This window comes from Gopherus flavomarginatus, chromosome 8 (genome assembly GCF_025201925.1).
Source record: "Gopherus flavomarginatus isolate rGopFla2 chromosome 8, rGopFla2.mat.asm, whole genome shotgun sequence".
In the NCBI taxonomy this organism is placed as follows: Eukaryota; Metazoa; Chordata; order Testudines; family Testudinidae; genus Gopherus; species Gopherus flavomarginatus.
In genome coordinates, this window is record NC_066624.1 from 21,503,977 (window position 1) to 21,524,008 (window position 20,032).

The 20,032-nt window shown below is 44.2% G+C and overlaps 1 protein-coding gene across 2 annotated transcripts; it reads left to right on the forward strand.

Annotated features, from left to right (window-relative positions):
- Positions 1-1,747: 1,747 nt before the first annotated feature.
- On the forward strand, positions 1,748-18,920 carry LOC127056622 (ras-like protein family member 11A-like). 2 transcript variants are annotated; one of them, XM_050964706.1, is made up of 4 exons: positions 1,748-2,206; positions 3,617-3,673; positions 10,647-10,768; positions 16,733-18,920. In XM_050964706.1, exons 1-4 carry the CDS (start codon positions 2,062-2,064, stop codon positions 17,198-17,200), a joined length of 792 nt encoding a protein of 263 aa, XP_050820663.1. In that variant the 5' UTR covers positions 1,748-2,061; the 3' UTR covers positions 17,201-18,920. The 2 variants fall into 2 exon arrangements, with proteins under 2 accessions (XP_050820663.1, XP_050820664.1); XM_050964707.1 differs by having other exon boundaries at positions 1,751-2,206; positions 10,647-10,729.
- Positions 18,921-20,032: the final 1,112 nt, after the last annotated feature.

The following is a 20,032-nucleotide window of genomic DNA, read 5'->3' on the forward strand; positions in this document are numbered from 1 at the left end:
ATTACTCATCTACATATGCTTTCAATAGCTAATGACAACAAAAGGCACCTTAATCCTTTAATTAGTAGCTTCCAATGACAGACAGACACAAGAAGACACCTTTACCGGTTGATCACAAGAGTTGCTCAAGTCAAGTTTTTTTTAACATATTCAGACTTTGGCTTAGTAACTCATTTAGAATTGAATTATTATTTGATCAATATATTAAATCAGAATTCCACTCCCCCTCTCCAATAAATGTGGCCTGGAAAACGTCTGTGAAATTGGAACAATTTTTAAATGAAATTTCTTGTGCCATATTTTTCATCATTTGGATGTTTGAGAACTTGCTTTCAGATTCTCACTCTTAGAAACTGGAAACTGTGGCGAGAGGCCCCATACCCCAAAAGCTACATGGTCTGGTGCTTATTCACAGGACTGGAAATCAGCTGATTCTCCTGGGTTCTATTCCCACCTCTGGAAGTGACTATAATAGTTTATGAAGCAATACTACTTGGCCCTCACATAGCAATTCAATACAAGTTTTATTTAGTAATTAGCAGCACCCTCATTTTACAAATGGAGAAAGTGAAGCTTCCTAAGTCACTTGACTCCTGTGCCTATTTCCCTAGACCACTGTGAACCAAGACCAGATTTCAAGAGTTTAGCCTCCAATATGCACTCAGAATGCTGAGCTCTTTTGAAAGTGGGAACCAGAGCTCTTTTGACAACCTGGCCGTAGTGCACTCAGAATAGGGTGGGGAGTCTAGAGACCCGAGGCCTGATTTTCCATTCTGCTACATTAGTTTTCTGTCACCATCATACTCTTGGATCTTAAAACCTACTCTAGGGGGAACTCAGGGCCATGCTGTGACTGAAAGATGCTGCAAGACCCTGAATTCCCTGCATATAGGGAGCAGACCCAGAATAGCCAGCTCTGTTCTCTTTTCTCTTCCAGGAGGCTCCAATGCAAAAGGCGTTGCTAGGATAGGAGAGGGTAGTGGCTAGTGTATTCCCACATCTGGGATGGCTCATCACCCACCCACAGACCTTTGTAGCAATGGAACACGTTAAGGCTGCCCTAATATACACTGGAGCCCGCGGTGCGCCATTACTCCCTGGGCTCGGCACAGCAACACAGTAGGGATGCATGTAGGCCTTTTTTGACTCTAGGGTTGACAGTCCATCACCATCACTAAATTCACGTTAAAATTTCCAAAAGGATAGTTGTGACCTAACACAATGCTGACACGCATACCCACACAGTGTAAGTACAGACTCATGACATTGTTACACCGCTGACAATTAAAAAAAACAAAGCAACTATCAACAAATGATTCTGTTCTTGAACGATAATGAAAAGTATTGACAATATTTGTGTCATCTAATAACTTACAAACACCCAAAGGTTTTGCTTCCTGAGAGGCTGCAAAATACAATCTAAATTTGATTAAATCCTCATTATAATGCAGAGGAATGTCCATCAGCTCAAGCTCTCTTAAGGGAGCCAAGTGCATCATCTGTACACAACAGATCAGAATGGACAGCAGAGAATACTGGGTCCAGTTGAAACTACAAAGGGAATTTAGATAGGCAGAACAGAATTATTCAAACTACAATTTCACCAGGACGGTTCAGGGTGGCCATATCTTGCTAAATCAACCACCATGACGATTAAAAAAATAGGAGGATGTGTTTTCAGCTCAGAGCCAAGGTACAGCATGTAGAACAGGCAGCAAGAAAAGATAAAGCAATAGAGTGAGCATGGTTCATAGGAGGCACAGACTTTATGCCCTGTCTAGTGGAATGTCACGTTTTGACTTCTGATTGGCCGAGGAATGCAGGAGTCAGTTTTCACTGGAGTTGATCAGAAAGTTTCCCTCTGCTTTGCAAAGTTGCTGTCTGAGCAGAATCGTCGGAAAGAAGAGGCCAGTTGCTCTGATACTTCTTTAAAAAGCTACTTAAATGAAATGAGAGGACTTATCTATCCAAGGATTTACAGCCTAGAAAAGAAGCAAAGAAGTTATTTTCCCCTTTTTCTCCCCCTACTCCCAGTAGAGCTGATCAGATCTCAGTTCTGGCATGCGTCTCATCTCTCAGAATACTATGTCACAGTTTTCTACTAACTTTCTCTTGCTTCCCATACCCGAGAATCCTGTCTTAGACTGTGTGCCCAACAAAATCATCAAGCTTGTTGTACTTGGCGGCAGTAACGTTGGCAAGACAGGTAAGTCCACAGGGCTTTGATTGTATTTACAATGTAACTGTATTTACATTTTATGGTCAAATTGAATCAAGTCTGTATATAGTCCAGACCATAGCTGTTGTATCTGTTTAATTACCGCTTTAAAAATGCTCGGAATTTTCTGTGAGATGGATCAGAACATCCGATATATGTAGTTCAAATGTGAGGTGGCATTGTCAAGTGGATAGAGCATCGGGTAGGTGTCCAGAGCCCTGCATTCAATTCTTAGCATTACCACTGACCTACTGTATGATCTGGTACAAGTCACTTCACTGTGTCTCATTTTCCCCATCTGAAAAATGAGACTAATGATATTTGCCTTCCTGGTGTGTAGCACTTTGAGATCTGTGGATGAAAAAAGTATTATTTTCCACATATTTTTCTATGATTTGGGGTGAGAGGCAAGAAAGAGAGAGAAATTGAGTGTTTAGTTTTTGTATGTGTGGGCTGTGATTTCTCAAATAAGCAAATTTTAATAGGAACAAACTTTTACTATATCTGAGGTCCCACTTCCACTTAGTAAAATTTAAGCAGTCACCATTTATAGAAATTTAAAGTAGCTCATTGAAGATAGTGGCATATCTGCATAGTTAAACAGCTGACTAGATGGGGCTGCATGTCAGTGGTGGGTGTAATAATCTTTTAAAATGGAGTCTGTGGGAATGCTGCATGCAGATAGGGCTTGCAGAATCAGATCCTTCGTTGTTTGTCAGTTGATTAATTTTGCCAGCTGATTTGGGATGAAAGGCACTATAGAAATGTTGCTGTTACTGTGAAAAAAATACCACAGTTCTTCTCAGAAAGAGATCAAGAGACAGCAAAATGTTTTCCAAGCTTTCTAGCCCTAGGATCTTTTAAACCATCAGAAATTAAGATGAGCAAAAGTCCCCACTTGCTGCAGACTGATCACTTGCACAGCATGTGCAGTTTGTCCAGTGGATAAAATGAAGAGATTCACAGATTTGAGGCCAGAAGGGACCACTAGATCATCCAGCCTGACCTCTGATATCCATAGACCAGGTCTTCAACTTGGCACTGTGAACCATCGTAGTATTGTAAGAATTTGCTTTGTTTTAGTTCATCAAATTATTTTAAGCCCAAAGGATAGATTGTCATAGCTTCATTGACATTCACATTACTCCATGAGTAGCCCCATTAAAATCAATGGGACAACTCAAGGGACAGGGTGCTGGCAACCCAGAGTGATGGTATCATGCTCTGGCCCCAAATCATTTCCTACGCGGGCAAAAAATGGAGCCATATGCCCAGAGTAATATGTGAACAATGTTTAGCGTGATGCTACACCAACTCAGCCAGTAAGACATTACATGCATTCTGCAAAGGCTGATATTGACTCAGATTAAAGGCCCATATTTTTTCCTTGTTTTGCAGCCCTGGTTGTGCGCTTTCTCACTAAAAGATTTATTGGAGACTATGAGGCCAATACTGGTAAGTCTACTTCCTAGTGCGGCATTATAGATAGATTCCATTTCCAGCCACTGTGTATTACAAGAAAGAGAAGCAGTTGGATGTCCATAAGGTGCATATTTCCAGTTAATTGCCTCAGGTTATGAAAACAATAAATCAAAGGCTCATTATTTACCATCCTTTTAGTCAGTATTATTTCCACCCTGATGGAAAAGGATCAGAGGGAAAGATTGGCTTGGGGACATACCTACAGTAAAATGCAGAATCAAGGAATGTTTCATATATCAGCTGAACAATAGAGACTAAATGCTACCCTGCCTGTGCAACCCCAGTGCAGTCAATGGGATTTCACTAGAGTGTAAGAATCAGCCCAAAATTTTGTCCTATGTGTTTGCTTTTTTCAGTGACTTTAGTGCTGATGTAGAATGCTAGACTGAAGTCCTCTGTACTCAGGACAGGTACAATGGTAACAGAAGCTTTCCCTACTTTGCCCTGCTATTTTGTCCAATCCTGACCCACAGGGAACATCTGGGAGCAGGGGTGGCCAACCTGTGGCTCCGAAGGCACATGCGGCTCTTCAGAAGTTAATATGTGGCTCCTTGTATAGGCATCAACTCCGGGGCTGGAGCTACAGGTGTCAACTTTCCAATGTGCTGAGGGGTGCTCACTGCTGAACCCCTGGCTCTGTAACAGGCCCAGCCCCCATTCCACCCTGTCATGCCCCCTCCCCATAGCCTGCCATGCCCTCGACTCCCCCCCCCCCCCAGAGCCTCCTGCATGCCGTGAAACAGTTGATTGGGAGGTGTGGGGAGGGAGGGGGAGGCGCTGATCAGCGGGGCTGGGAGGCTCTGGGAACGGAGAAGGGGTGCTGATATGGGGGCTGCTGACACGTTACTGTGGCTCTTTGGAAATATACATTGGTAAATTCTGGCTCCTTGTCAGGCTCAGGTTGGCCACCCCTGTCTCAGAGGGTATGATGCTGTGACTCATTTACTCCACACCCTCTCTGCCAACCAGGACACCCATTGTATTGGCAGGGTCTGTAAAGTGGATACCTGTGTACTAGGAACCGTACTGAGACCAGCTAACTCATCTCACATGTAGGCCACTTAACAGCTATGGGTCAACGATCAAGCTTGGCTGGATTAAAATCAATGATTTTGTAACTGTTTTGCTTTGGGAGATACATATTGAGTTGAGAAGGAAGAGTCAGAAATAGGGATAGTAGAACCAGAAGCCTTTGATCTACTCTGCCTGTCTGGTGAGTGATGGTCTGGAAGCTTGTACTGACCCTAAGTAAACTTTGACAGTTCGGTCTCCGTACTGCTTCTCTTTCTTCCTCCACCTTTCCTGCAAGACACTGTCAATCAAGCTAGACTTCTAAGTTTCACAATGGATTGCTGCCAGATAGATGGCTAAGAACTGCATAAGCAGCAAAGAATCCTGTGGCACCTTATAGACTAACAGACGTTTTGGAGCATGAGCTTTCGCTACCCCGAGGCGGTGGCCTTGTCCTCTATCGAAGCAGACACAGTGGCAGATGCGCTGCTGACAATTTTCAGCCGGGTGGGGTTCCCCAAGGAGGTCTTAACGGACCAGGGGTCCAACTTCATGTCGGCCCTGCTCCGGTCCTTATGGCAGAAATGTGGGGTCCAGCACAATTGGGCCTCAGCGTATCACCCCCAGTCCAACGGGCTGGTAGAAAGGTTCAACGGGACGCTGAAGATGATGCTAAAAACATTTATGAACCAGCATCCGCAAGATTGGGACAAGTACTTACCTCACCTGCTGTTTGCGTACAGGGAGGTACCCCAGGAATCTACCGGGTTTTCACCTTTCGAACTGTTGTATGGAAGGCGGGTGAGGGGGCCCCTAGACCTGATGAGGGACGAATGGGAGGGGAAGGCCTCTCCCGAGGGAGAGTCAGTGGTGGAGTATGTCCTGACCTTCCGGGAAAGACTGGCCGAGCTCATGGGCCTGGCCAGGGAGAATCTGGCCCGAGCCCAGAGGAGGCAGAAGGTCTGGTATGACCGCACAGCACGAGCCCGTGCCTTCGCCACCGGGGATCAGGTGATGGTTCTTATCCCCGTGAGGAGAAACAAACTCCAGGCCGCCTGGGAAGGGCCCTTCAAGGTTATCAAGCAACTGAATGAGGTAAACTATGTGGTGGAGCTGTCAAACCGGGCACATCACCGTCGGGTGTACCATGTGAACATGATGAAACCATACTATGACAGGGGGAATGTGGTGTTGGCCGTGTGTGGACATTGGGAGGGGCAGGGAGATGACCCCTTAGTGGATCTATTCCCTGGGACAAAAGCTGGTTCCCCCCTGGAGGCGATTCCCCTCTCTGAGCAACTGACCCCGGGCCAGCACGCTGAGATCAGAGGGGTGCTGCATCTGTACCGACAGCTGTTTTCCAACCAGCCTGGACGCACTAATTTGACTGTCCACCGGGTGGAGACGGGGTCACACCCCCCTATAAGATGCTCCCCTTTTCGGGTCACTGGTAAAACTGCCCAGGATCTTGAAAGAGAGGTCAGGGACATGCTGGCTTTGGGGGTGATCCAGCCGTCTTCCAGCCCTTGGGCCTCGCCAGTAGTGCTGGTTCCCAAGAAGGATGGGTCAATCCGGTTCTGTGTGGACTATCGAAAGCTCAATGCCATCACCGTATCTGATGCCTACCCTATGCCCAGGCCTGACGAGCTCCTAGACAAGCTGGGAGGTGCACGGTACCTCACCACTATGGATCTTACCAAAGGCTACTGGCAAGTGCCGCTGGACGCAGATGCCAGGCTGAAATCGGCCTTTATCACCCCTCTGGGGCTCTATGAGTTTTTGACCCTGCCCTTCGGCCTCAAGGGAGCGCCGGCCACCTTCCAGCGCCTGGTGGATCAGCTACTGAGGGGGATGGAGAGTTTTGCCGTGGCGTATATTGACGACATCTGCGTCTTCAGCCAGACCTGGGAGGACCACGTGTCCCAGGTTAAACAAGTCCTGGACCGACTCCGAAAGGCTGGGTTAACAGTAAAGGCTGAGAAGTGCAAGGTGGGGATGGCTGAAGTATCTTACCTGGGCCATCGGGTGGGGAGCGGCTGCCTGAAGCCGGAACCAGCCAAGGTGGAGGTGATCAGAGACTGGCCTGCTCCCCAAACCAAAAAGCAGGTCCAGGCCTTTATTGGGATGGCGGGGTACTATCGAAGGTTCGTGCCCCACTTCAGTGCCATAGCCGGCCCCATCACTGAACTGTGCAAAAAGGGGAAGCCAGACAAGGTGATCTGGACTGAGCAGTGCCAGGAGGCTTTCCGGGCGCTGAAGGAGGCTCTGGTTAGCGACCCAGTTCTGGCAAACCCAGATTTTGACAAACCCTTTATGGTGTTCACCGATGCCTCAGACACGGGACTGGGGGCGGTGTTAATGCAGGAGGATGAAAAGGGGGAGAGACACCCTATCGTGTACCTGAGTAAGAAGCTGCTACCCCGGGAACAAAGCTACGCGGCCATCGAGAAGGAATGCCTGGCCATGGTGTGGGCCCTTAAGAAGCTAGAGCCATATCTCTTTGGGCGACACTTCACCGTGTACACCGACCACTCTCCCCTGACCTGGCTGCACCAGATGAAAGGAGCCAACGCCAAGCTCCTGAGGTGGAGCCTGCTCCTGCAGGACTATGACATGGACGTGGTCCATGTGAAGGGAAGTGCCAACCTGACAGCGGATGCGTTGTCCCGGAGAGGGGACCCTGAACTTCCCCAGGTCACTGGGCAGAGTGACCCAGCTCAGTTCAGTCTCGAAGGGGGGAGAGATGTGATGCAGTAGGGACTGTCTGTGTGGGGAGTGGGAGAGCAGGGGAGGACTTTAGGAGATGGACGATGCCAGGGCCTGTAACCTGAGCTAGGTAAGGGAGGGGAAAGGTCAACACCTTTGCCCGGGAAGGGGACAAAGGAAGGGAGTGGCAGGAGGGAAGCAGTTGGAGTTTGGGCTTGGGGCTGTGTGGGCGGAATTCAGGGTATCCTAGCTAGGATCCAAGCACCCTGAAAGCCCAGAAGGACTCGGTGGAGGGGTCCTGACTGTGCCTGCAAGCTCTGCTGTAACCTGTGTTCCTGTTGTCCAATAAACCTTCTGTTTTACAGAACCAGTTTCTCCTCTCTTGGTTTTCACACCTCAACTGCTAGAACAGGGCCTCATCCTCCCTGATTGAACTGACCTCGTTATCTCTAGCTTGCTTGCTAGCACACATATATATACCTGCCCCTGGATATTTCCATTACATGCATCTGAGGAAGTGGGTATTCACCCACGAAAGCTCATGCTCCAAAACGTCTGTTAGTCTATAAGGTGCCACAGGATTCTTTGCTGCTTTTACAGATCCAGACTAACACGGCTACCCTCTGATACTAAGAACTGCATGTTTTTTTTCCATTAAGCTACCAGCCCTACAGCCATACTGGAGCAGAAACAAATATGCTAAAGATAAGAAACAGGTGTTAGCAGAGCTGTGATCACATGACCATGCTTCTCCTGCAGCTGGATATAAGGCAGAACACTATCAGCATCTGGAAGTACCTGCACTTTTTCCTGTGATATATTACAGAGTAGGGACATTATATTGGCTGGTCTTTGTTCACGGGTTAGGTGTCTCCCCATAAAACAGCACAATCTTTTCCAGCATAACATCTGATACATTTTCATAGGGCTCACAGAAGAGTTATTTCATGCAGTGCAGTCAGGTTTTAAATGTACTATTTTCATGCTGGATTCAAATGCAGTGAACTTTGCCATAGTGAATGTCCTCATATTCTAAATGTTTCTATGAGCTCAGATATTTTTCCATTGGAGCAAAGACACCTGCTTCTGTGAACCAAATTTTAGAGACATTTCTCACAGGGATGATATATTGTTTTAAACTAAGGTTCATGTACATCACAGTTGGCGCTAATTGGCTTGTTCATAAGTAGTCTGAATTGAGGCCAAGGACTGAATAGGCCATGAAGAGTCAACTCCCTGCTTTCCCCTAGAGGGGATTCCTCCAGGTCAAAGTTGAAACATATTGCGTAGGCAGTAGCAGTGAAGCTTGTACTGGGACAGTATGAACAGTGCCACACTGACAGCTGTTGAGACTGTACTTCTCTGTTTAGCCATGTGTAACACGGGCTCTCACCTCTTGAGTGCCTCCTGCTGCTGTGTGCAATACTGCAGTCCTTTTCCCGCTCCTGGTGTCCTGTAGGTTGTCAGCCTCACTTGGCAGGTTGTCAGTGGCTTGGCCTTCCAGCCAAGTCACAAAGTCCAAATGAACTCCTTCCAGGGTAGTAAGAGTCCAATAAATGAAACAGTCTCTTTGCCCTCGCTAGGGTCTTCAGTCCAGCTCTGGGCCCTTTTACTTCAGCCCTTCACTTGGGCTTCCCAATGAGACTTGTTCCCTACTCAGGACTTAAATCATTTGGCCTGGGAACCCACTACTCCAGGTTTCGATTCTGGGACCCTATGCACAGCAGCCATGTACTACTCACTTCAACTCGTTGCTGCCATTTCATTGAGCCGCTTCCCTTATCTTCATCCCTGACCGCAGGGTTAAAGTTCTCAGGTCCTCTTTCTCTCTCATCTTAGGCAAATGCAGCCACAACCACACTCTGGTTGTTCCTTGAGCTCCTATGGCCAGGGAAGAGTCCCCTCCCTTGATCCTCTGGTCCCAGCCAGGAACTGCTCTGTTAAGGCCCAGCGGTGCCTGATTATCTGCTTCTGTGCAGCCTTTCTAGGCAGGCCTGGAGAACCCACCTTCGTGGCTCCTTTACTGGGGCTGAGTGTAGTAGAACCATGTAGTAGCATGAGGCCACAAAGGGCCTGTCACACCATGTCACTTGTATTATGTTTTATAGCTAAACAAAGAGGACATCAGTCTCCAAGCTGTCATTATGTTAACCATGGATACTTCATAAACCCCAAACTTAAGCTTTCTTTATGTTGTTGGACCTGCAATACAAAAACAAATATAGTTCAAACCCAAGCCTAGAAACTTTTATCCAGCCCTCATGTGCTGAACCTTACTGATTTGGATAAAATGGAACCCGGATACATGCCACCCCTGCTTTCGGGGTTTCAGAACCATAGTCTGACTGATGAGATTCTGCAGACCCATAATAATAACCTAAACTTTCTGGTCTGAATGCATGGTTATGTGGTCCATTTACAATACTGTATGTATTTGGCATGCTTTTCCTTGCACTTCCAGTAGAAATCCATGGAAAACAGCTCACTCCTTTAACAGTGAATTTCCTGATTCACTTGTGATTACAAGTACTTCCAATCTGCATTAAAGAAGGGTGCTGCTCTATTTGGAATCAAAAGCTTATTTTAAGTGGGCACAGAAATCCCATTCAGGTTGCCCTCTCTCATTCCAAAAGAGGTAGCAGACCATTAGGAAGGAGTCATCTATCAGATAGAAGAACAGATATTCCTCAGTAATGTGAAGTATGAGAGGGGTAGCCGTGTTAGTCTGGATCTGTAAAAAGCAACAAAGAGTCCTTTGGCACCTTATAGACTAACAGAAGTATTGGAGCATAAGCTTTCGTGGGTTGTCAGACACATGTCAGTAATGTGAGTCATAGGAGAAATCGTAGGCCAGTATTTGCAACCATTGAAAATGGATTCTGGACTTGAAACTGTTGTGTTGCTCTTTGAACATGTCACATAAAATAATCTGGCCTGATTGTTCCATGGGTAAAGTAGTTTATAAAGAATTTAATTTAATTTTTAATAAAGAGTTTAAAAATGAAGAATTTAGATACAGCCCAGGGTGGTAGAAACACCCAGTCAAGGAACATATATAATACTATGTTACCTGGGCAACCAAAAATTCACCCCGGTTTAAAGGGCTAGCCTGGGACCTAGGTACCATATAAGTCCCAGGGCTCAGAACTAGAATATTCTGATTTTGACTGGACTTACTTTTTTTCCTCAGTTACATGTACTGTCTCTAATTATCTTACTTATCTATTAGGTGCCTTGTATTCAAGAAAATTCACCATAGATGGAGAGCAGATCTCCTTACAGGTGCAGGATACACCCTTTGTCTCACTGGAGGTAAAATGTCCGCTTAATGCATTTATACTTCAGAATACAGTGAGTGTCTTTTGTTCATTGCCAGCTCTTTGGTCTCCCCTATACGTAACTCTTGTCATTAGCAGATGTGCCTGAGCCAGAACATCAAATCCAAATGTGGACATCCCAACTCCGATGGCCTCTGCCCTGCCGCACCTACTCCTTTAAGTCAGGCCCCTTTCAAGTTAAATCAAGGCCAAAAGAAATGACTTAGTGCAGCCCAGGCTTAAACTGAGGAGTAAAACTGCAGGGTTAGCTCGCTTCAACCAAGTCCTTGCTTAATCTAATTGCTGGCCAGGAGTTCCTGTCCCTGGATGGGCAGAAGGAACTCTCAACTGTCCAGAGGCCAATCTGGCTGCTCAGGTCAGACCTCCTCTCCCAGAGCAAAGCTCTCTTCCTTCTGAGGGACAGTCTTTATATAGCAGCTGTAGAAATCTCCAGCTGGGGACCTTCATAGTATCTGCATTAAACCACTCCTTACTTCTCAGGTGCATGAGGTGGATAAGCCCCATCACACCAACTCCCCATCAGATTTCAGGGTGTTCTGGTTATAATTCATGGCTAGGGACCTCTCCATATAAGAGCAGTGCTACACTGACTCTCTTTTTTGGAGCTGGTTTGGAAGCAGACCAAAATGGTGGAAATTTCACAGAAGCACCAAATTTTGTGATTTTTTTCTCCTTGAATGGTGGAAATCTCACAAGATCAACTGTTTTCATTAAGTTTCTAAGATTTAGGGCCAAATTTAAATGCATTTTCATCAACACTGAACCCAAATCCTAGGTTGGTTTTTCCTTGAAACCAAATCCAAACCCACATTTAACCTAGCATACATCTGAATCTAAACACCATTTATCAACCTCATCCTCTCTCATGTCAAACCTGGAAAGGTTTGAAGATCCTGTTTAGTTTAGATAAGCACCTGAAAATAGGGATGCTTCTCTGTGTCCTGGCTAAGTTATCCCATCCCTAGTTTGCAGAGCTGGGCAGGAAATCTCATGTAGTCCAGGAGTCCATCTCAGTTTCTTTGATCACTATAAATTGGTTTAAGTGAAAAGCCAAAAGTCCCAATCACGTCCCATGCCTTTTTAGAATGTGGGTGGGTGAGATGGAAGAACATACATCCTGGTCATCATTCATTTGAATGCTACCATCATCCCCACTGACAAAAGGAAGGCAGGGAAACCTCCAGAACCCTTTACAAAATGTTTTGGAAACTTGGTCAGATTTTGTGGGGAGAAATAAAAAAAAAAATTCTCTTTCTATAAACAACTATTTTTCCAAGGAAATTTAATTTAAAAACCACAGGTTTTTCTAATGAAGCAGAAGTCTGTGCTATGCAAACAATATTCTATTTTGAAAGGAATTCTTACCCTACTTGTAAGGCTTCCAGAGGAATAAAACAAGAATAAAAATGCATGCAGAAGCCCAGATCTCACATTTTTGCTAGAGCCAAACAGAACTTGACCCTTCAAAGTTTTGAGTCCAGTTGAACCAATGATTTTAGTGGGTTTGAAATTTAGTAAAAGAAATTCTCCTATCAGGGACACAAAGTACAAAATGACATCAATTGCGAAGTATAGTCTTTCCATCCATTCATAAAAATAGAGCAGATGATCAAAAAGTTGTGTTGTAGTCTGAAGCCCTAACTAAAAGCCCTAACTATCATTTTCAGAGGATGAAATTCACCACTTTGCAGAGGCCAGTATATGGCTTATATGCCACTTACGCCCTCAAAGTAATGCTTAGGTAGGAATTAACTGGTGCTAGCTCTCTGCATAGGTGTGACTATCACTCAGAGAGCCTGTTGATAAAAATTAGGCACTATCACCAGGAAAGCATGATAAATATATAATAAAGGGAATCCACCACTTCATTCTAGGAGTTGGGGGAGAGTGAAGGAGGTCCACTCCCCTTCCTTTCTCTCCAGATATAAAATCATTTTTCAGATTTCACTATTTTGACTAGACACTGACCCGAGTTTTGATTTCTGGAACCAGGGATGAACTCTGCAACATTCAGATGTGTTACCCTCTGAGGTTTGGAGTCAGCACTATTTCTAATTTAATTATGGAGGCTTCATTTCCTTTGTCTCAGTCAAAGCCCTGCACTGTTTCAATAATTCCCACAAAAGCTTTTTAGCTTGGGTCTGTGTTTGCACCAAAGTGTAACTGAAGTGATTTCAAGGGCTCATTTCTGAATTGAGCCATCTAAAGAATGTTTGACTAGGTTGTGTTTATGTGTTTTCTGAGTAGGTCCTTGAGCAACAATGAGTCACTTGCACTCTGAGATCTGTGTGCAGTGATTTCTGGAGAGAGTCATGTGGAGTTACTCAGACTTCTAACATTGGAAATGTTAATATTCAAAAAAACCCAGAAGCAGATAGATAACTGGGTTTGTTAAATGATTAATTTCTACTTGAAATATCCATAGCCAGTGACAATGTGTAGTTTTTAATTCGTAAGAAGACATGTCTGTAAACAAACTAACTCATTAGTCTTTTATTTTTGTGAATAAAATGTTCCACTGAGGATTATCACATCTATCTTACAGCTGGCTGGGCCCAACCATTGTAACTGAGAACTTCTGCTCAAGGAAGCTCTCTGCATGATGCATCTGTTCCAAAGAAGTTTTCAAATCCTTGTTTATAGCAACTAGTTCTTTCCCCTGCTAAAACGAGCTAGCTGGTGAAAGGGGCCGGGGGATACAAATGAGGGCTACTTATATACAGATCAGTTATAGTAACAGTGCAAGCTTCCCCTCTCCCCTCACACTGCCCTACCAATGTGCTGACCTGGGGCACCAGAGAGTTCACTCACCTTAACCTTTGAACTGCCAGTGAAGCTATCTATTCATTCTAAGTGTGACTGTGGTGTTTGTGAGGTTAGACACCTGTTCAGCAGGAACTGGATTGAGACCCAGCAGCTCATTTCACATAAACAGTAGTCACTTCTTATATCCTGAGAGTTGCATTCCATGTGAAGATGATCCATGAGTATCTCAACCCTTTAATGTCTTAGGGTGCTGCTGTACCAATTATATGGCCTTACTGCTGTGTGCAGCCCACAGCGCCACTAATAAGAAAAATCCAAACACAGGATGGGATCTAGCGTCATGGCACTGTGAGATTGAAGAGACAAGGGGTTAATCGATTTTTTGAGCCATTGCCTCCAATGTCTGTGGTCTAAACTAAAGAAAAGATTTTCAAAGGTACAAAGGGCAATTAGGTACCCAACTTCCAGTGAAAGCTGGGCCCCAACTCCCATTTGTACCTTTGAGAAATCTCCCCCAAAGCAAAGATTGCTCTTTTAGTTTTGCCTACAGTGTTCCTCCTGCTGTCTGATCAGTTATTACGTAATACATTTAGGCCATCATTTTCATAGACTCATAGACTCTAGGACTGGAAGGGACCTCGAGAGGTTATCGAGTCCAGTCCCCTGCCCTCATGACAGGACCAAATACTGTCTAGACCATCCCTAAAAGACATTTATCAAACCTACTCTTAAATATCTCCAGAGATGGAGATTCCACAACTTCCCTAGGCAACCTATTCCAGTGTTTAACTACCCTGACAGTTAGGAACTTTTTCCTAATGTCCAACCTAAATCTCCCTTGCTGCAGTTTAAGCCCAGTTTAAGCCTGGGTTAATCCCAAATGCCTGAAGTTAGGCTCCTAAACCCATAATTAGGTGCTTAAATAAAGTGACCTATTTGGAGCGAGTGCTGAGCACCAACAAACCCCACTGAAGCCAATGGGAGCTGCACATGCTCAGCACCTTTGAAAAATCAGATCACTTTTATTTAAGTGCTTGAATGTGGATTTAGGAGCCTAACTTTAGACAGCTGGGGTTTAACATTTTGGCCTTTTCTCCTATTTTCTTGCTGTTGAATTTGACAAGTTAAATATCTGTCAAAAAAACTGTTGATTCTTTTTCTCGATGTTTCATGCTGGAGAAGAAGAGAAACAAAATTACCATACAAATGGTCGATATGATAGAACAATGTTTTAGTAACGGGGAAGGGTCTGAGAGGTTGCTGAAGTTCAATTTTAATTTAGGGTGATTAGATTTTGGGTCTGTCCTACAGCTTTCATTTAGCCAATTAACTCATGGATTATTTTATGCCAATTTATTCTGGACAAATGTATTGATATTGGGCCATTCAATAATTTGATAAGACCCCCAGAATTTAATTTGGCAAAAGATGTTGGGCCAGACATTGCAAGATGCTGAGCATCCCGTGGTTAGGTTTCAAAGGTTCCAGGAGACTTTAATTCCCTCTGACGTTAGTGGTGACTGAAGGTGCTTAGTACCTTGTAGGATCTGACTTAGAGTGGAAGAAATTAGAAAGACTTGTATGTTGGTTTCAAAGAGCCTATAATATTGGCAGAAACATTTCTCATCAGACCAAGCCTGCCAGACAATAACATGGAAGCCTAATCTCTCTGTCTAATTGAATAAAACCTCAGCAAGGATATTAAAAGTAATCAATTAGGCTAAAAAAACCTCATACTTAGAAATGAAGTGATCACAACTCAGGCCAAAAAGTAACACATCAGCTTCCTTTGCGTTGTTTCCCTGGTAATTGTTATTCCTGTCCTGAATAGGAGCAATGATGTTATGACACCTGATATGGGTGCTCTTGGACTGTGCAGGCATGACAAAAAGACAGCTAACAGTAATCAGAAATCCACTGCCTCTTGGAGAAAGTAATCAGTGTTCAGGCCACCATTTATTTTCAGATCCAGTGAACAATCACTTGCAGCAGATTATTTTTTCTAAAAAAATCTGAATATCTAGAGAAATTTGCAGATGGTAAGATCCATCAGACAGTGGAAAAGTCTCCTCAGGGAAGTGGTAGAAACCTCATCCCTGGAGATATTAAACAATGGACTGGAAGAGGCACTAAAGAAGGTACTGTAGGGAACAATCCTTCCCTTGGATAAGTGGAGCTAGACTAGATGACCTAACAGTTTTTTTCTGTCTAACTTTCTGGCTCTAACCTTGATGATGCCATTTATCACCCCTGATAATGTGGGGAGAGGCGCTGAATACTGATTCAATAAATAAAAAATCCATCTGAACAAAGCATCAATGTTTTGACCATTTTTTAACCACTGAACAACTGCCTGGTCTCCACTCCAGTATCTGTGCTGCCAGGTCCTGTTCATAATCCATTGACATATCATGGTATTTCATCCAGGGGTGGCTCCAGGCCCCAGCACACCATGCGCGTGCTTGGGGCGGCAAGCCATGGGGGCGCTCTGCCGGCACCGCGAGGGCGGCAGGCAAGCTGCCCTCCGCGGCTTGCCTGCAGAGGATCCGCTGGTCCCGTGGCTTCGGGGGACCACCCGCATGCCTGCGGGAGGTCCGCCGAAGCCGCGGGACCAGCGGACCGTCCACAGGCAAGCCGTGGAGGCAGCCTGCCTGCCGTGCTTGGGGCAGCAAAATTCCTAGAGCCGTCCCAATTTCATCCTAGACCTGGCAAATTCAACAGCAGTCGGAGATGTTTTTTGCTTTGTATATGTGTCAGATTAAGTAGCAGCAATGTGATGAAAATGGAGCAATTGCCTGCTCCCAATGCTCTATGATCACTTGCTGCTGCCCTGTCTGATGGTAGCTTTTTTTTGCTTCTTAAGGTCTGGTCTACACTTGGGTGTGGGCGGGGGTGTCGATGTAAGATACGCAACTTCAGCTACGGGAATAGTGTAACTGAAGTCGATGTATCTTATTTCGACTTACCTCCCGTTCTCACAGTACGGGATTGATGGCCGTGGCTCCCCCATCGACTCCGCTACCACCGCTCACCCTGGTGGAGTTCCGGAGTTGACGGGAGTGTGTTAGGGGATCGCTATATCGCGTCTAGATGAGATGCAATATATCGATCCCCGATAAATCGATCACTACCCACTGATCCGGCAGGTAGTGTAGACATACCCTTATTACTGTCTGTGTTCTAATCTCTCATCTCTTGGTTTTGCTGGCAGGATGATAATGACAGTATTTGCTGCCAGGAGCAAATAAACCGTTCAATCTACTGGGCGGATGGTTTTGTATTCGTTTACTCCATCACGGACTATGAAAGCTATCGGGTCATCCGACCCCTGTACCAGCACATTCGCAAGATCCACCCCAACGCCAACATCCCCCTGCTTCTGATGGCCAACAAAGGGGACCTGCTGCGAGCCAGACAGGTGTCCTCCAGAGAAGGGCTTCAACTGGCCAATGAGCTGGGTGGCACTTACTGTGAAGTGTCAGCCCGGGAGAACTGTGAGGGGGTGCATGAGGCCTTCCAGCAACTTTGCCAGGAGGTGGGCAGGATGATTGGGAGCTGCAATGGGGAAAAACGGAGAGGGCTCCACCTCATCCGGCCCAAGTCTCCAAACATGCAAGATTTGAAGAGACGTTTGAAACAGGCACTGTCTTCCAAAGGGAAATCTGCCACTACACTTTGACATTGCTGACAGCTAGTTCAAAAAGCAAGCAAGCAAGCTGATATGTCTTTATTCCCTCAAAATTCAATAGGCACATTGGTTTTTAAAGATCTCAGTTAAACATCCTCTGTTTCCTTCAGCAAAAGGACCTATTGAATGGATATTTCTGAGCAAGAGTTTAGAAACTGTGTTTAAAAAAATAACCTCAAAAGCTATGCACTTTTTAAAAGGGGGACATCGCCAAGTAGTTTATGTCTAAAATTTACATTTCATTAATAAGAAAAGATTTTTAAAATCCTAGAGGAGTGAAGAGAAATGTGTTGGGTTTTTGCTTTGGGATGTAAATATTCCCAAACACAAACATTAGGGAGCGAAAGCATGACAACAGGAGAATGAAACTGACTATAGACAGAAAGTGAAACTCCACTAGACTACTTTCCCTATTCTGTGCTAGCTAAGTGAAATTCAAAAAGCTTCAAAAGAGAAATGATGAAAACTAAGTGAGATTCAAATTAGATACTTTAAATTATGTTATAAAGTTATTACTAATAATGGAAATGATTTTTTCAAATATGATTTTTATTATTACAGTGCCTTTTTAAAGGAAGCATAAAAAATCACAGTTCTCTGATTTTTTTTGTTTTTATTATTACAAGTAACACCTAGGTTGACTGTAACTGAAAGATTGGAGGAAAAAGATATGTTTCTCTAATTTTTTTCCATTTGTTTACTTTGAGAGCACTTTTTAGTTAGTTTTACTATAGTCTGCTTCCTGCATTTTTGTGTGGGTCTTCCACATGGCAACAGGAGAGAAAAAAACATAAAAAAAAATAGAGAAGTGTGATTGTAAAATCACAAAATGGGCTGGCAGCATCTACTTGCATTGTGTCTCGGCATGCACATCTCGCAGTATAACCTTCATCACATGATTTTTTTAAAAATAGGATCTTAGTTTTGTTAGCATTGTTTGTAGAAAAAAAAAGTTTAACTGTATAAATAAAGTTAATTAACCCTCAGAGCAATTCCCACAAAGCCCACTCAGCAGATGATCCAATCTTATTGCCTGCAGTTGGTTTGACTGTGTTTGTGTGCGTGTGTATGTACACAACATTAATCCACATGGCCACACAGGTGTTGCTTCATTAGTTGTGCATTGTATGCAGAAGTGGCCTATAAGTGGAGATGGATCAAACCACAAAACACTAATCCTGTTCCAAACTTTCAGAGAATTTGGGAGTCTCCAGGTTAGGGATTTGGTTAGGGTTGATCCTTGTACAAAAGATCATTATTCTGAGTAGTCTAAGGGAATAAGTAGATATCTCTATGAGGTACAGTACAATCCTGATGCTTTTACATACACAGGCCTGCAGCAGGACTTAATGATTTGAAGGTAACTGTTATGGATTAATCCAAGAGTACAGTGACTCATGGCTCCATCTGTCTTCAGTGCTTCACACAAACCTATTTAAGAGGAGATTTATGTTGCATTTTTATAAGAAAGTATCAATGAGGGCTGGACAGCCTAAGATGCTTTTGCAACACTATTTGGCTGGAAGTAATTTCACTAAGAAAACCATAGCTCCATTCTTACTCAGCACACAGCTTCTTATGGGCATATTTGAAGCAAGAGGAGATTAACTGACAAGCAGTCATGCTAGGGTGGCCAGGGCTGAGCTGGTATGTGAGCTGAAAGTCTTTTTTTTTAATATTATTTTAATAAACAAGGCTATTTGAAGCTGTATTCTGTGGTCTGGCCAGTTTTATGGCAACAGCAACAACACAAAGGCATCCATCATACTGTTCTTAACCCAGAGTGGAAAAGAACCAGGTTTGAGCATGCAAAAGCCAAGATATAATGGTTATTTAACAGGCTCTCTCAGCAATTTACAGGAACATTAAGTGCAATAAACTTCAGTGAATTATGCTGAGGAACACACAGATAATATCCCAGTTTAGAAAAATCCATAAGACTATAATTACAGGGGGATAATACTGAGCTAAAACAACCGTCTTTAAGGTATAACAAGCAACAGGACTGTAGATTTAGTTTGACATATGCAAGTATTAATGTAGTGTGGTGATTCAGAAAGATGTATTTTCCTTGTCCCCTATTTAATGAAAGCCCTTAGTTTAATCACTAAGATTTACTTCATCCATGTTCACAACCTGACCACAATCTCAGAAAGCGGGTGGATCCTGGAAAGAAGGGAACATAAAAATAAAAAGTTCCACCTTCTCCAAAAGAATTAATGCCTAAATTTGTTAATACAAAATATCAGAGATCAATTGACTCAGCTAGGTACATACAGGGATGGCTAGATCATGCCCCTTGCCTCAATGTCCACATGGCTATTTTTAGCATGCTAGCTAGAGCAGCGATAGCACTTGTTTGTCCACCCAGGCTGGGAAGTTTGCTTCCAGCTGCAGTATCGACATACCCTTGCACCCCAACCCTGGATTAGTGCCAGTAGGCTGCAAGGAAGAAGGACTTGAATGAAGATGCTTGGCACACAAGGAAAGGAACAGAAGGGAAGATTGATTGGGGTTTCCAGTAAGAGCATCAGGCCAAATTCTGCTCTCAGTTACGCTGGTATAAATCCACATTAACTTGGTTGAGAGAATTCCATTGCACAGAAATTATCTGTAGAATTATATTTCCTTTGTAAACTTTTTCCATTATCTTAGGTTGGCTCAAATCAGACACAGCATCTAGTTCTCAGTGGGATTTGCAGCCAGGCTCACTTGGGCATAAATAAGTCAAATGACTTGCCTTGAGGTTAAACAGCTGAGTAAGTGGTTCAGATGAACTTTGAAACCAGGTCCTTTTTCATTCATTCCTGCCCTTTGCATCAA

Coding starts and splice junctions, on each gene's coding strand:
- LOC127056622 (XM_050964706.1), top strand. CDS start 2,062: ATGCGTCTCATCTCTCAGAATACTATGTCACAGTTTTCTACTAACTTT. Junction 3,674..10,646: donor AGACTATGAGGCCAATACTG/GTAAGTCTACTT, acceptor CTTATCTATTAG/GTGCCTTGTATTCAAGAAAA. Junction 10,769..16,732: donor CATTTATACTTCAGAATACA/GTGAGTGTCTTT, acceptor TTTTGCTGGCAG/GATGATAATGACAGTATTTG.